This window comes from Dasypus novemcinctus, chromosome 11 (genome assembly GCF_030445035.2).
Source record: "Dasypus novemcinctus isolate mDasNov1 chromosome 11, mDasNov1.1.hap2, whole genome shotgun sequence".
NCBI classification, from domain to species: Eukaryota; Metazoa; Chordata; class Mammalia; order Cingulata; family Dasypodidae; genus Dasypus; species Dasypus novemcinctus.
In genome coordinates this window covers 61,319,365-61,335,193 of record NC_080683.1, presented here as the reverse complement: position 1 = coordinate 61,335,193, position 15,829 = coordinate 61,319,365, and the positions used below count along the sequence as shown (strand labels likewise).

At 37.0% G+C, this 15,829-nt stretch overlaps 1 protein-coding gene across 2 annotated transcripts in view; it reads right to left on the bottom strand.

Moving 5' to 3' along the window:
* Window positions 1-4,641: 4,641 nt before the first annotated feature.
* The window catches only part of ORC3 (origin recognition complex subunit 3), an 81,470-nt gene continuing 70,282 nt past the window's right edge, over window positions 4,642-15,829 (bottom strand). For both annotated transcript variants that reach the window (XM_058307135.1, XM_058307136.1), the window contains exons 16-20: window positions 15,244-15,344; window positions 8,813-8,954; window positions 7,078-7,194; window positions 6,119-6,195; window positions 4,642-5,615 (exon numbers count right to left, since the gene is read on the bottom strand). In XM_058307135.1, the coding sequence (XP_058163118.1) occupies window positions 5,510-5,615; window positions 6,119-6,195; window positions 7,078-7,194; window positions 8,813-8,954; window positions 15,244-15,344 (543 nt within the window). In that variant the 3' untranslated portion in view covers window positions 4,642-5,509. The remainder of the gene's footprint in view (window positions 5,616-6,118; window positions 6,196-7,077; window positions 7,195-8,812; window positions 8,955-15,243; window positions 15,345-15,829) is intronic.

The window sequence follows — 15,829 nt, the reverse complement described above, 5'->3', positions numbered from 1 at the left end:
TTGTGCATATCTTTGTAGTGTCATTAGTTTAGCCTCTTTTTCTCTGAACTTCCTATGAACTGGAAGTTAGGCCTAAAGTTTTTATTAGGTTCAGGTTAAATCTTTTGGGCAAGAGTGACATTACAAAATGTATGAGTTTCCCAAGATTATTGATAAATTTGGTTTTGGTCACTTGTTTAGACCACCTGATAGCTGTTTCTAGTCAGGCTTTTAAAAAAATTGTGTATGATTGAATTTGCCACTTAATAGTTTTTAAGTATATGGTTCAGGTGGTATTAATTACATTGTTGTGCTACCATCAACACCATCCATTGCCAAAACTTTTTCATCACCCACAACAAACTCTGCCATAACTTCTCCTTCCCCTCAACTCCTGTTAACCTCTAATTTACTTGATCTTCATGAATTGGCTTATTCTGGCTTATTTTACTTAGTGTTTTCAAGGTTCATCCATGTATTAGAACTTTATTCCTTTTTACAGTTGATCAGTATTTCAATTTACTTATCACATTGTACTTATACATTTATCTGCTAATGGACACCTGGGCTGCTTCCATCTTTTAGCTATTGTGAATAATGCTGCAGTGAGCATTTATTAGTGTTCAAGTGTCTGTTAAAGAGTCCCTCTTTAAATTCTTTCGTTTATATACATAGGAGTGGAATTTCCAGGTCTCATGCTCTCGGGCTTCTGTCCTCATTATTCCATTAATTGTGTGTGTGTGTGTGTGTTTTGAACCCAGGACCTCGTATGTGGGAAGCCAGAGCTCAACCAGAGCGTGGCATCAGCTCCAGTGCAGGTTTTATCATTTGCTTGGGTTTTTTCTTTTTTTTTAGGAGGCACTGGGAACTGAACCTGGGACCCCAGCTTTCATGTGGGAAGTAGGATCTCAACTGCTTGAGCTACGTCCATTCCCCTCCATTAACTTTTACTAAAGTCACTATAGTGATTTCTACATTTCTAAATCCAGTGATCAGCATTTGACCTTGAAACACTTTTCTTCAAGTGTTGAAAGATGGCCATGCTTGCCTGATTTTCCTCCTCCTTTACTTACTGCTCTTGCTCAGTCTATACTTTGCTGCTGACCCAGTCTTCATTTTCCTTAAGTTTAAACATAGGCGTGACCTAGGACTTGACTTTGGACTCCTTACCTCCTCTCTTCATACTTCGGTGATCACAGTTCAATATACTTCATTCCCTTTGGCGCCAGATTATATTCACCTGCCTATATCACATATCGACTTAGAATATTTTGGTATATGTTTCAAATTTTTGTCCCAAAGGGGAACTGTTTTTGCCTCTTAAACTTTATTATCCTATTCCAAGATATTATGTCTTGCCTGGATTATTTCAGTGCTCTAACTGGCTTTTGTTCTGCCTCATTTCTATCTTCTTACCCATCTCAGTTCTCATAGCAGCAAGTCAACCTTTAAAGACCTAAGTGTTTTGATTAAATGGCTTCCTGTCTAAGTCAAAGAATTTAAAGATCTGGAGTGCCGTAAATTACCTTCACTCTGCCTTTATCTCCTCCAACTCCTCTTCTCCGTCTTGTTCACTCTGCCTTACCCACAGTGATCACTTTGCTATTGGCTCCATTCTCCTTGCATATTCCTGCCTTAGGGCATTTATTATTGCTCCTCTTTCCCTAGAATGCTCATTTCCCATGAAACTGGATAATACTTCTCACCCTTATATATAATCTCAGTGAGACCTTTTAACCAATCTTAACTGTAGCCTGACATACTGGTTTTCTTTACCCTGCACTAATCCCCCCCCCCCAATAACATACAGATTATTTGTCTGTTGTGCTGTCTCTACTAGGATTCAACGAGGGCAGGTATCTTTGTTCATTGCAGTGTCATCACAAGTGCCTACAACAGTGCCTGGCAAATAATAGGTGCTCAGTAAATATTGTGTGAGTGAAGTCTGACCTATTTCAATTCAGGGTTTTCAGGGTAGCCTTCCATTCAAACGAAAGATTTAGTTAAGAATCCCATGCGTAGGTTATTTTTGGTTGAGGTTTTACTGTTTAAGGAATGGACATAGAATTATGTAGAGCTGATACTTAACTGCCTGGCTTCAGGGTTTTGTGCTCCACTAGGGATTACCGCACATGAGCTTTAAGTTTCAGTTTTCTTTCTTGGTGTACAGTATGTAAATAGGACAAGTTTATGCCCTACTTTTGGTCTTTCTAAGCTTGTTGGGTAGTATGGCAAATCAAAATATTTCAGTGTGTGACATGCCTTTAGGTTGTATGAATTAACTAAAAACCCAGGAAAGGAAAAGTAAAGCAGGGTTACTTATTTTACACCCTGAACCTGTGCCTTAGACGCAGTGAATTTGCTGGTCTGTGTAGAGCCTAGTTCCCTTTATACCTTGTAGGGTAAGCATCTTGCTGTGAGTATGAGCCCACTGATTAAAGATATGGTTTCTAAACAATGGCAATTTTATCTGGGGTTCACTTGTATTATTTAAAAGTTTGAAAGCTGGAGAAGTCACACTGTACATTAACATGCCATGGAGTATTGAAAAATTTTCCCATTGCAGCCTTCCTCTCTTGAGCAAGGAATTGATGGGAAATCCATAAAATAATCTATACATTCTTTCCCTAGGTTTTACCAACTGATATCAAAAACAGTGAAATCCCCCATGCTTGAGGGAGTATTTGGAGGAAAATTATTATAAAATACAAAAAATAACTGTAAAGATAAATCATGGAATCTTACTGACTTCACACAACAAAAATTTATTCTTTGTTCTGATCGTATCTAGTTGGCAGACCTGTAGGATGATAAGAGGCTCTGCCTTTCATACATGGATTCCAAGGTGTCAAAAGCCTGTTATTTGTCTGGTTTTTTCCTTGTGTTTGTGTTTATGTATCTCAAATTCTTGATTTCTAAGATGACAGCCATTTGTGCATGTGTTTAATTAAATTCTTTTCGTAACTTTTTCTACTTACCCACTAACACCTATGTAAATTAGGTTATTTTGTTTTTGTTGTTAACCACCTCCTAGTGCAGATATGTAAATTTAAATTTTCCATTATTACAGATAATTCTGTGAATATCCTTGTGCACAAGTGTGACTTTCTCTGCGGTAGGCTCTTGGAAGGGGAATTGGTTTGGGTGGTATGTACACCATCATTTTTATTAGGTACCATTCACTCTCCAAAGTGATTTCAATATACACACTCTTCAGTGTAGATGAGTGCTCTCCTACACCTGACAGCTATCAAAATTAAAAAATTCTTATCACCTTACTGGTATTAAATGGTATCACAAAGTTTTAATTTGCATTTTCTTCATTACTAATGAGGTTAAGCATCTTTTTACATTTATTGGGTTTTTCTCTTCTGTTTCCTTTGCTGATGATTCTATTGGATTTTTTTTTTATCATTGTTCATCTGTTGCTAATTTAAATGTATCCACATTTATGTTTTGTGCTGTTGGTATTTAAAAAGAAACTATCCCACTCAGATAAAGACATTTGAAGAGATTTTCTTCTAAATGTTTTGTTTTTTTCATGTTAGGACTTTAATCCACTTAGAATTTGTTTTTCATATGGGGTGAAACAGATATACCCCACATATAGTGAGAGTCAATTGTGTTAGCATAATTTATTGAAACATTTACTCACAGATTTGCTCCTTATCAAGTTCCCATTATAGGTTTTTGTATTATAGGTTTTGTATTGAGTTCTGGTATATTCGTCTATCCCCACACCAAGAACAACACTTTGAATTCTGAGATCTTTCTGTGAAAAATCTTATCTGTAGGGTACATTTGCCCCTTACTTAGTACTTATTAACAATTTTCTTCAAATGCTTCCTTATGAATTGTTAGGACCTGCAATCTAATGTTTGTGGAAAAACACTACTGGAATTTTGATTGAATATTTATGGACTTAGGAATTGGTTTTCTTCACAATAATGGGTCTAATTACCTGTCAACATCTATTTAGGTCTTTTTTTAATATTTAAGAAAGTTCTGTAATTTTCTCTAATCTTTTACTTCAAAAATAACCAGATTTTTATTGAAATTATGAATGGTATGTAAAAAATATAAGTTTGAATGGTAGTTGCTGGTAAGTCAATACTATTTTTGGTTTTTGTCTTTTGGGATTTCAGAAGTCTTAAACTGAACCTTAAGTTTGTGGATTCTCTTTTTTATGTACACAATCATATCTGAAAAATGAGGTAGATGGATTTCTTCTTTGGATCATGGATATTTAGAAGTGTTTATTTTACTGAGAGGGTAGGCCTTCAATTTAATACAAGGTGTCTATTTCAGCTCCTCACCTTGCATGGTCACAGAGCCTCTTGTGATCTTTGCGGGGCTAGATACTTTATGCTCTGGTTTGCTGTTGTCTATTTCTGGTAACTTTGAATTACCCTTTCATTTTTAGCTTTGGCAATATTTCACAATTTATTTTTGGACTATATTTCATCCAGCATTTTTATGTTTGGAGAGGGGGTGCGGTGGGCAGTTACCTCAGCCCATCATGTTGCTAGGAGGCTAGGATATTTATTCCAAACTCCTACAATATCTCCATTTACCCTCCAGAATTAATGAAGTTCAGTTACATATTAATTTTGCCCTCAAAGCACACACACAAAAAGCCTATAATTACATGGTTCGTCAAGGTTTGCTAACCAAAGGAATTTTTATTGAACTTGGATTTTTTTTCCCAGTCATACTTGCATGGTAATTTTGGTATGTTAGTAGACTTAAAGACAAGTCCCAGAATTCTCTTGGTACCAGAACATTAAATACTGACCAAGCCTTATGCTATTTTTTTGTTTCATTAGGTCTTTTTTTTCAAAGGTGTACCAGAGAGTGAATCCAGGACCTCTTACATGGGAAGCAGGTGCTCAACCACCAAGCTACATCCACTTCCCAATCAGAGTTTGGGCTTTTCGTTTGTTTTTGTTTTTAGAAGATAACTGGGGGTTCAACTCTGGACCTTGTACATGGGAAGAAGGTACTTAACAGTTTGAACCACATCCACTCCCCTCATGTCTTGATGAATGAATGCATAAGGACTGAAGGAAATAGGGAGGCAGAGGCAATTTTAGAACCTATGTAGTTAAAAGGAGAAATAAATGTATAGGATATCATGGTATTTATTTACTAAAGTGGAAAATGCTAGTTCAAGATGGGAGGAGAAGGAATGGGCAGTGTTAAACTAATTGCAAATAAATATGTACTCCAGGTAAAGCAATTTATGACATTTATATACTACATATGTTCAAGAACCAATTTATAAATTAGTGATGTCTTTTTGACACTGATAATGTAGGAGAGCACATGAGTGGTGTTTTTTGGAATTATAAGTACTCCAAAGGTATTTTGATAAACACTTGTTGGGACCTAACACGTCTATTTTCTGGTTAAACATCACATGAGGATTACACATTTCTCCCTAAAACAGACACCTGAATTATACGTAAATATGATTGGTCTCCTTTTTCTCTTAAAAGTAAACATCCTTCTAGCTTCACTCATTTGCCTTCTAGCAACCTCCCCATGTTAGTCTTGCCACATGGTCAGTCTTCTGTTTGGTAGGTTTTATAAATCCTAAAAGTTCTAGTTCAGAAACAGCTCTAATAAACCGAGCGCTGGAGGTAGTAGCTAAGGAAAATTTGTCATCTTGCATCTGTGACAAAAAGAGATTTAAATCTCATGTTAGTTGGTAAATGAAAATAGCACAAATACATACTAAACTATAATTGCTATTGGAAAACAAAATACTATCATTATCCATTGTTAATAAGATGTGAATGGAAAAGTGCTCATGGTCTTAATTTTTTCACCTAGAATGGTAATTGCTCCCTCACTGATTTATATCTAAACGAAATTCAATATGATAGTTTCATTTTTGGTGAATATTGAACTATATTTTGGAATATGATCTTGATATAAATTGAAGACCAAATAGGTTTGGCTGGAGTTTAGATTAAATCCAGAACCAACATTTAGAAACCTCGGTTCCTAGGAACAGTATGGCTAATATTAGCAAGTATAATGTTATTTGGAGCACATCTTTATAGATCTATAATATAGAGAAGCTATAAACTTCTACATGTACTTTGGCATTGTAGGGCTGATTTTAAAAGGATACTGGATAATTTCATTCATTTCTTCTGAGGTAAAATGTGCATCCATTTTTTCAGCAGCTGTCACAACTGTTGCAAAGGCCTTTTGAAGAGAAAACAGAGTAAGTCTTGACAGTTGCCAAGCATGTTTTCATGTACTTCCTTTGATGGTTCTGTAATTTAAGCCAGGTTAGGCACTGCTACCATTGATGCTGGTATATTTTTCATTATACCAAATTGCAGAGTCTAATGTAATGGTTCCTGAATTGTTTCATAAAACTAAGAGATGTACAGAGAAAACAACAAGAAGCAAAATTAGTCAGTGAAAAGGCAAATGAAGCCCTGTATCTTCCACTCTCCAACTTCCCTTACCTCAGGAAAATGCCTATTTTTCTTAGAAGCAGCCAATTTTGTATATTTTTAAATGGTGACATCTGTCAAATAGGTCTTCAACAGAGTTTATGATTTTTGTATTACTCTTGAGGAAGGAAAGACTAGAGTTATTTACTTTGAAGAATAAAAACAGTTGTCCAGTGCCTTGCCAAGTATTTCGGGTACTTCCTGATTGCTAAGCTGTCATGTAATCATGCCCATTTATTTTTTCTTTATGTAACAAAATACTAGTTAATAATACACTTTTCTTATTTTGTGGAGTAACAAAGAACAAACCTAAATTGTTGAACTTTTGCTTAGTGTTAACTATTGGGTTAGAGCATACACTTATTTTGACCTGACATGAATGCAGAATTGGCATGGTTGAGGGGTGGGGAGATCAGAGGGCAGGGAATGGGAGTGGGGACTGTTGAGTAGTTGGCTCCCATTTCCTGAGAGACTTTAAGTATGAGGTCATTTATGCTTTTCAAACAAAATGGCATTTTAAAAAAAAAGGTGAATTCCAAAGTACTGAAAGTATAAAAACATTCCAGGAAAGGTTGTCATGGATGGTTAGATAAATATACAGCTTGTTATTTTCCCCCTGACCTACCTCTGACCAGTCCACAAGGTTGATTAGCCTGCTACATTCTAGGTGCAGTTTATATGCTATGCAAATGTCCGGAGCAGTATTTGGAATGCAGCCTTCTTCACTTTTCAAAGCTTCATTCTAAAAATAACATTGAATAATCACTTCTAAAAAGTAGTCATCTTAGGGACAAAAGACATTAATAAACCCCCTACCCTAAATTTAATCAGAATTGGAATCTTGGTTTCTAATGTCCTTTCTTTAGTGAGTTATATTTACTCTTTAATAGTTAGAGAGTTATTGTTTAGGATTAGGTCTTGGTTTTAATCCTCTAGCTCCTAGTCACTAGAAAAAGATTGCCAGAATCAGAAGAAAAACCTTTCTAATTTTAACCTTAAATCATTAAATTTAAGGTTAAATTTTTGATTTTCATAAAAAGTTAATTTTTTGTGAATTTTCAATAAAATGCCACTTCCAACATTTGTAATAACTTGAATGTAGCAATTATTATACTGTATTCTTAAACACCAACATAGCTACTAGGGGTCTACCTCTCAGAGAAAAGACTACCAACACTGCAAGTCCTAAGTTCTACACAAAGCATTAGCCTTTTTTTAACCTATTTGAAATTCATGATTCTTTTAGAGAAATCTCATTTCCATCCTGAGATTCTAAAATATCCCGAAAAGACGGCTGAAATCATACCTGCCAGTTGAGAGCCACCTCTTATATGATGTATCACTAACCAAGAAGATCATTTTTTTAAGGCTTTTAATTTGTGGTTTACGTTTATATAATAAAAATATTTTATTTCTTTGGTTCTTTAAATAAAATTAAAGTTCGCTATTACCACAACCAGAGAGAAACCACTGGTAAGTTTTCCTACTTTGTATTCTCTTGGCAGTACCCTCAACATGTTAGTTTGTATGCCATTTGCGACAGAAAACCAGCATGGGATACTTTACATGTTTTTAATGGAGGTGTTTTTTTTTTATTTCAGTTTGCAATTATTTAAGTATCCTTTGTGGCAAAATTTCTAGGTGTTTAATTGAGTTAACTTGTAACTCTTCCCAAATTATTTCCTGTTTATCTCACTGATAAGATAAACTTAATGTGATCATTTTACCTGTTCATACCTGTTTTAAGTTTTTAAAATTCTGAACTGCTGAACAGGAACAATCTTCTTTAAAGAATAACTCTAGAAAGTGGTAAACTATATGGATTTCAGGCCAGTGGCTCTGCTGCAGTATTGCCCTGGGAGTTTCAGCCCTGGTAAACTGCCGGCCACCTTCCACACAGCCTGTGGATACTCTCAGAATAGTTCTCTGGTTTAAAATCCAAGATGAAATCCGTAAGTATTTCTCTCTTTATGCTGTCAGAAACAACCACTCAGATCTTTAAATAATTTGCTTAAGTCCTATTTGACACATTATCTGCTATTATGTCTGTAGGAAACATTACCCCTTTATTTCATAATAGTAGCATTATACTCTTGAGTCTTAGTGCTCATGTTTTACCACATGATGGGCATTCAGTTTATATAGGGACAAAAACTGGCAGCATCAGTCAGCTACAAATTTGTGTCTTCAATGGGTTAGAAACCACCCTTTAAAGTAAATTTTAAAAAAATATTTGAAAGAGGGGCAAGCCTGAACTGCAAGGTCTATGCTCATTAAATTTGAAATTCAGATTTATAGTAGTTTTGTAACAATGAAGCCTGTGGACTCAGCTAAATGTCAGAAATGAATTTGCTTCTTACCTTGAGATAATAGTAGGGATTGTTGAGTGCAGTGTGGAGGGCAATTCGTGGAGCAGCATTTAAGTGCTCACGCAGGGTGTGGGCAGCACTGAAGTACACCACCTCATGCAGCGGCTGTGTCTCTGGAGGCAGAAGGTGTTCTCTGAAACAGCCAAAGTCAGATACCAGTTTTTGATGAAGCAGAAGTTTATTTTTAATATAACATTTTTGTCAATCCTCTGCAGAGGACTGAGCAATCAGTTTAGAAAGCAAAATCAACAACCACAAAAGCAAACAAGACTGAAATACCAAATCTAGTACAGGTTAGCTCAGAATTGTGCCTCTTACAAATAATTTTTGAAAGCTTCCTCCAGATTCTTCAGAGTACAAGAAACTACATATTTCAGTTCTAAGTCCTTTAGGAATAAATGTGCATATATTACATTTCTGCTCAGAATCTTTTAAAGTAAAATTTCTTAAAAGTATTAATGAAATACTCTGAAAACAGATATTCATATTCCTTACTATACCAATCATTTAACTCTTGTCACGGGCATCAAGCCTGGATTACGAGTTCTGGAAATTATCTGAATCCCAGAAAAATGTCTTTGATGTCGCTCATGGATATCTCAAGCTTTTTACATGTTAGAATTACTTTTTACTTTAGAAAGTAGAAAATGTTAAATTTTGCATGCAGAGTATTGAAAAAGCAAATTGTTCATCAGTAAAAATTACAAAAATAATACCATAACTTGGGATTCTTTTATTTTCCAACTATGAGCTAGATGACAAACTAATTTTAATGAAATTTGAACTTAAAAAATAAGGCATTAAAAATTTGGGTCAACCACCACACCAGGGAGCCAAGAGTGCCTATGGCTGCAAGCAGGAGAAGTGCATCCATCATCTATGTGGCTCTAAACCCCCTCTTGATGTAGAGGGGGACTGGACACAACCCTCCCGGGGTCCACAAGATGGAGGAATAGAGTATATAATTAGAGTGGACTTACTGGTGTTCTGCTGGGGAACTACTGTGATTAGTAAGGGAAGAAACTGTAGTAGTGATGTAGAGAGGGTGGCCACGGTGGCTACTGATGGTCGGGAGAGGGAAGAAGAGATATGGTGTGGGGACATTTTCAGGATTTGGAGTTGTCCTAGGTGGTGCTACAGGGACGGATGCTGGGTATTGTGTGTCCTGTCGTGGCCCACTGGGTGGACTGGGGGAGAGTGTGGACTACAAGGTAGACCACTGTCCATGTGCTGCAGCAGTTCTCCAGAATGTATTTACTGGGTGCAGTGAATGTGCCACAATGATGGAAGAGTTTGTTGATGTGGGAGAGGTGGTGTGGGTGGAGTGGGTGGTATATGGGGACCTCACATTTTTTTAATGTAATCTTTAAAAGAAAATAAAAAAATCTTTTTTTAATTCACTTTAAATGTGTAATTCCCACCAGCTTGTCTGAGCCTTGACAATGATGACTCTCCTGGGTCTACAGAGTGACAAACTGGAAGGAAGAAGTTTTGGCACAGGATCTCAAGGACAGAATAATAAGCCATTACCTTGATAAGTTAACTCACATCCCTTCATAAAGAAGGTTACTGGGCTTTGTCCAGTCCTGGGCTGAAAGAACTTGGCCACTCAAACTTTTCCACAGTGCGGACAGAATAAAGTAGCTTCCTCAGCCCAGCCACTGGAGAAGTACCCTCTTCTTCCAGTGTTCTGGATTTCCCTCCTCTGCCTGGAGAGGAAACCTGCCTAGAAAATCCCCCTACACCAACCCCACCCTGGCATGGTCAGTGGCGTTGTGGTAGGTTATTAACCATGGACATTGCTTTTCACCATTTCCATCATCCTCCATCTCAAGAGCTCTTGGCCCTCTGCTCCTTCTCCAGAGTGAATCAGAACAAAACTCATATTCTAAGAATGTGTGATTTTTTAAAATAGATTTTATTTTTAGAGCAGTTTTAGTTCATAGAAAAAGTATACAGAAAGCAGTTTCCATACACCACTCTCTACTTCAGCCAACCCCCAAGTTTCCTCCACTGTGAACTTCTCACATTAGTGTGGTACATTTGTTACAACAGATAACCCAGTATCGACACATTATTATTAACTATAGTCCATAGTTAGGTTTAGGGTTCACTGTGTTGTATGATTCTGTGGGTTCTGACAAATGTATCCTTTGTTACAACAGATAACCCAGTATCAACACATTATTATTAACTAGAGTCCATAGTTAGGGTAAGGGTTCACTGTGTTGTACAATTCTGTGGGTTCTGACAAATGTATCCTATCATGTATCCACCGTGACAGTATGATACAGAATAATTTCACTGCCCTAAAAAACCCCTGTGCTACACCTATTCATCCGTGTCCACCCTTTCCCCCCACATTCCTGGCAACCACTGATCTTTTTACTGTCTCTAGACTTTTTGACTTTTCTAGAGTGCCACATAGTTGGAATCATACAGTAGGCAACCTTTTCAGACTGGCTTCTTTCACTTACCAATATGCATTTAAGATTCCTCCATGTCTTTTCATAACATGATAGCTTATTTCTTTTTATTGCTAAATAATGTTTCACTGCATAGATGTAATGGATATACCAGTTTGTTCATATATTCACCTACTAAAGGTAAGTATTTGGATGGTTCCAGTTTTTGGCAATTATAAATAAACCTGTAAAACATTTGTGTGCTACAGGTTTTTGGGTGATTTAAGTTTTCAACTCATTTGGGTGAATACTAGGAGCATGACTGCTGGACCATACGGTAAGCCTACAGTTAGCTTTTTAAGCCCAACTGTCTTTCAAAGTGGCTGTGCCATTTTGTATTTCCACCAGCAATGAATGACAGTGCCTGTTGGTCCCCTCACTCCAGGATTTGAGGTTGTCAGTGTTCTGGATTTTAGCTATTAAGTGTGTTGTAGAGTCCATTCTTCTTGTAAAGGTGTGTGATTTTGACTTGGCCCCTTTAAGGACCAGTTTCTATACCTTAAGCACTGCTAACACCTTAATTATTCAAATGATTTGCTGTGGTCTCAGAATGGTTTCTGTGATGCTGCTTGCCTCCCTAGATGGCTTTCTATCTATTTGTAATGTGACAGAAAGCTCTATCTACCATAAGCTCTTCCTACACAAACCACATGTAATACTCCCCAGTTATTTTTCATGGCTGTCACTGTAAGACCCTGTTGAAGCCCCTCTGATGTAATAAGGATTAGAAACCTCACACAGCAATCAGAAAGTCAGAGTCAATTTCAGAAACTCAAACTATTTCCTCACTTTATGGACTTCTTTCCTTTTTTTTTTCTTTTCCTTTTCTTCTTGTAATCTCTTTACACTTCATGTTTAGAAATTCAGGTAATTCCTAAGAAAAAAAGCCTTTTTGGCTATCCTCAAAGAACCTCCATCAAGGCAGAATGAAACATTTGCCTTTGTTTTGTTTCCACTGAACTATTAACTGAACAACAAAAGTGATAAAATAACATGGTACATCAGCATTTTTGCCCAACTGTAGACTTGGAGACTTGTATGAAATGTACTTCTAAAAGTTATTTGCTGTAGTAAGAAAGAGTCTGGCACTAGAACACTGCATTCTATACTTTAGATTTGGGTTTTAAATTAAGATTTATGAGAAAATGATAGAGCACTTTTCTGAAAAGAGAAGGGGTTCTGAGGGAACTGGTAAGAGCACTTATTATCAACAAGGTCTATAAAGTGAAATTTGTATATTGTTAAAAACAGCAACTTCTGTGGCAACTTATTCTCAGCTCTCAGTATTTTGGCCAAAAGCTGCTCATGGTATACTGTGAACCCTGCTTCCTGGAGTTTATTGCTTATATTTACTTTTAAAAGACATCTTTTCTCCAGGGAACTCTAAGCTCTGCTCACACATCTGTGATATGTCCTTTGTGGGCAATATGAAGAAATGGAGAGGGCCTTTTGATGGAGGTCAGGAGATGGAGGCTGTGTGACCTTCCAAAAGTCACAGCCTCTCTTTGGGCTTTAGCTGCCTCGTGACTCCTCAGGTCCCTTTTAGCCCTGATAGTCTACAATACTAATCTCTGCCTTCCTGGGATAGACAATCTTAGTCAAGATAGTAAATCATAGTAGGGAAGATTCTGTGATTTCACATTACTGTACATTTGACCCAATATACAGAAGTGGAGTAATAGGAAACAGAGTCTCTATCCTTTCTTCTACTTATCTGGCTACTTGACAAACACAAGGCTTTCTAAGGAAGGTATTCTGCATAGCTGAGTAAAAACAGGATTATATATACGAGGACTAGACACTGAGGAACTCTAATGCAGTTGACCTGTTTTGAAAAACCTGAGTAGAATAAGGGAATCATCATAAGGTATAAAGAGGAGTAGAGGGCTGACAGAGAAGGCCTAGTTCTGGATGATTAGGTAATGGTCTCAGGCAGGCTGACTGTCCTGCAGGAATGGGCCCTGCACCCAAGGACTGTCCATGGCATTTGTCCAGAGAACTTGAAAGGCTTTTTTTTAAACGGAATCAGCCAAGGGCTCCACTGAAAGTTAATAGTGATGGGTCGTATACTGGAAGCTCTCTAAGGAAGCCGTAAGCATGAAGTTGAAACAGAAAAGATCAGGCATATGTGACTGAGTATATTTTAATACCCAGAAATTTCAAGGGCTAACAAACTGCAACATCTGAAGACAGGCTTATGGAAGCAGCAGGAAGCAATGGTGGGAAATAAGCAGTTCAAACGTGGTGAGCTAGGAGTCCCTTCTGGCTGCAGATGACTGGGGGTACTGCTTACATTGGCAGCAGCTCACTATCTACTTAGTTACCTGATGATCTCATCCAGTCAGGGCAGGTGCTTGGTATAGGGAAATAAAAGGATAACTGAAACTCCTCTTTCCATGTAGTGATACTGTTTTGTTTTTTGTCTTTCTGTTCATAAACTGTGATAGCACTTAGAGTTCTACCCCACCCAATTCCCCAACCAGTGAGATATATATAAAAACTTACAGCCCAAATACCTTACAGCCTTCTTAAAATTGCCCCACTTGATCCTACTGGCAGTTCACAAGTTTCCTATATTTAATAATTTTTGTATTTCAAGAATTATAGTAAGAATTTGAGTTGTACTAGTTCAAATAGTGTCATTTCAGTAATGCTCAGAATGATTTCAGTCACTGCTCAGGAAGGTAAAAAGTCAGATACATTAGGTCAAAGATCATGAAAGGGGAATGGCTGATTTGGTTTCAGAGCCTACAATTTGGGACCTGTGGGAAACAGAGACAGAAACCTAGCATCTGGTCTATAAATGATTGGAAATCACATGGCAAAATTATTTTTAGTAACTACAAGGGTCACAAATTGGTCAAAGGGAACAGCTGGGAGCCTGGGGCTAGAAAGTATAAGAACAGGAAAGGCCAGTAGGGTAAGGGTAAGTCTAGGAGTTCTAAAAGGCAAATTCTGGCCAGTAGGTCAGCAGAGTATTGCAGCACAATCACTTTGTATGACAGATTTCTCTCTCTTTAACCTTCCTATGGTCATACCTGGCTGATCATTTTGGACTCCTTTCATGGTATTAGTAATTTCTCCCCAATAACTGGGAACATGGCCCCACATGGTCTTAGAAGAGGGAACTTTTCACTTTCAGGAAGGATATGTAATTTACCACAAAACCATTCTTTTGTCTTCAATTAGTGAGCTACTATTTAGTCAGTGATTTATCCTCAAGGCCTAGCTTGTTGCTGGGTTTGAATTGCCATTAAAAACCAAAATAAGCAATGATAAATAAGTTTCCTTCTACTTTTCAACTATTAAATTTTTTTCTTTGCACATCTCATTTTTTTTTCTTTTGTAGAATATCCCAAATGCTCCAAAGATATCTTAAGTGGGTGATTTTATATAACTACGTAAAGCCAGCTTTTGGGAAATTCACAAATCAGAATGATTTGGATATCCTGGGAAGTTATCATCTTAAATACAGACCCAACTAGTGGATTTCTAAATTTACTATGAGTACATTTCTCAATATGACTCTACTGTTGGTAACAGTTGTGCTGATAGTCTCTACAATAAGATGTCCTTTATTCAGGACAAAATAGGACAGCATAGCTGGTCTGCTCTGCTTCCTGGCTTGACCCAGACTCAGCATATACTCTGAGCAAAGACAGAACAAGAATGAAGTGTAAACATAACACCTTGTTATTAGAAGCAGGGAAAACAATCACTTTCTCTTCCTTTCCTCATCTTCGCAACTTCAGGCTTAATGAACTAGGTCATGTGATTAGGCATTTTAATGAGGATGGAAAAAGAATCAAAAGTGCAATTCTTAGCTGGGTGGAGGGATATGGAAAGCATAAAACCTCATCTATGAAAGAATGTCCTGGATTGGTTAGGAATGGGCTATTACACCAGTATCACTTAGAAAAAGAGCATGATTTTTAGCTCAAGAACAATATGACTCACCTCACCAGGCTGTCAATGAAGTTCACAACTTTTTCTCTCAGTACTTCAAACTTAGTTTGCTTCTTACTTGTTCTTCTTAACTCCTTCATTTCCAACAAGGACTACGGATGAAAGAACATACCTTTTTGGTGATTGTGACACACAAAATCCTTTTTCACAGGAGAGCAGGCCCTATTGCTCAGGTAGGGACAGCTGAAACCCTTTCCATAAGACAAAGTGCAAAGAAAGAACCAGCCCCAAATGGGTTTTGTTTATTTTTCATTTTTAAGGTCTGTAAAAAACCTCTCCTCCTAGATATTCTGCTTTAAACATACATGAACTGAATTTTTAGAGGAGAAAAAGGGCAGTTCACTGCAATACCAAGTTATAGGCCATAGTACGTGCTATTTACAATCCTCTACTTCATTTAAGAAAAGAACTTACAAGGAGAAGCAGAAAATACCTTGCCTTTTTGCCATACTAATAGAATAGAGTCCATGCATTTTGTTTCATTTAGGCTAAAATTTTACTCTACATTTATCATAATTTGGTATTAAAGTACAAAGACATCCTAAAGTTAGAACCATCTAAAAAAAAGGATATATTA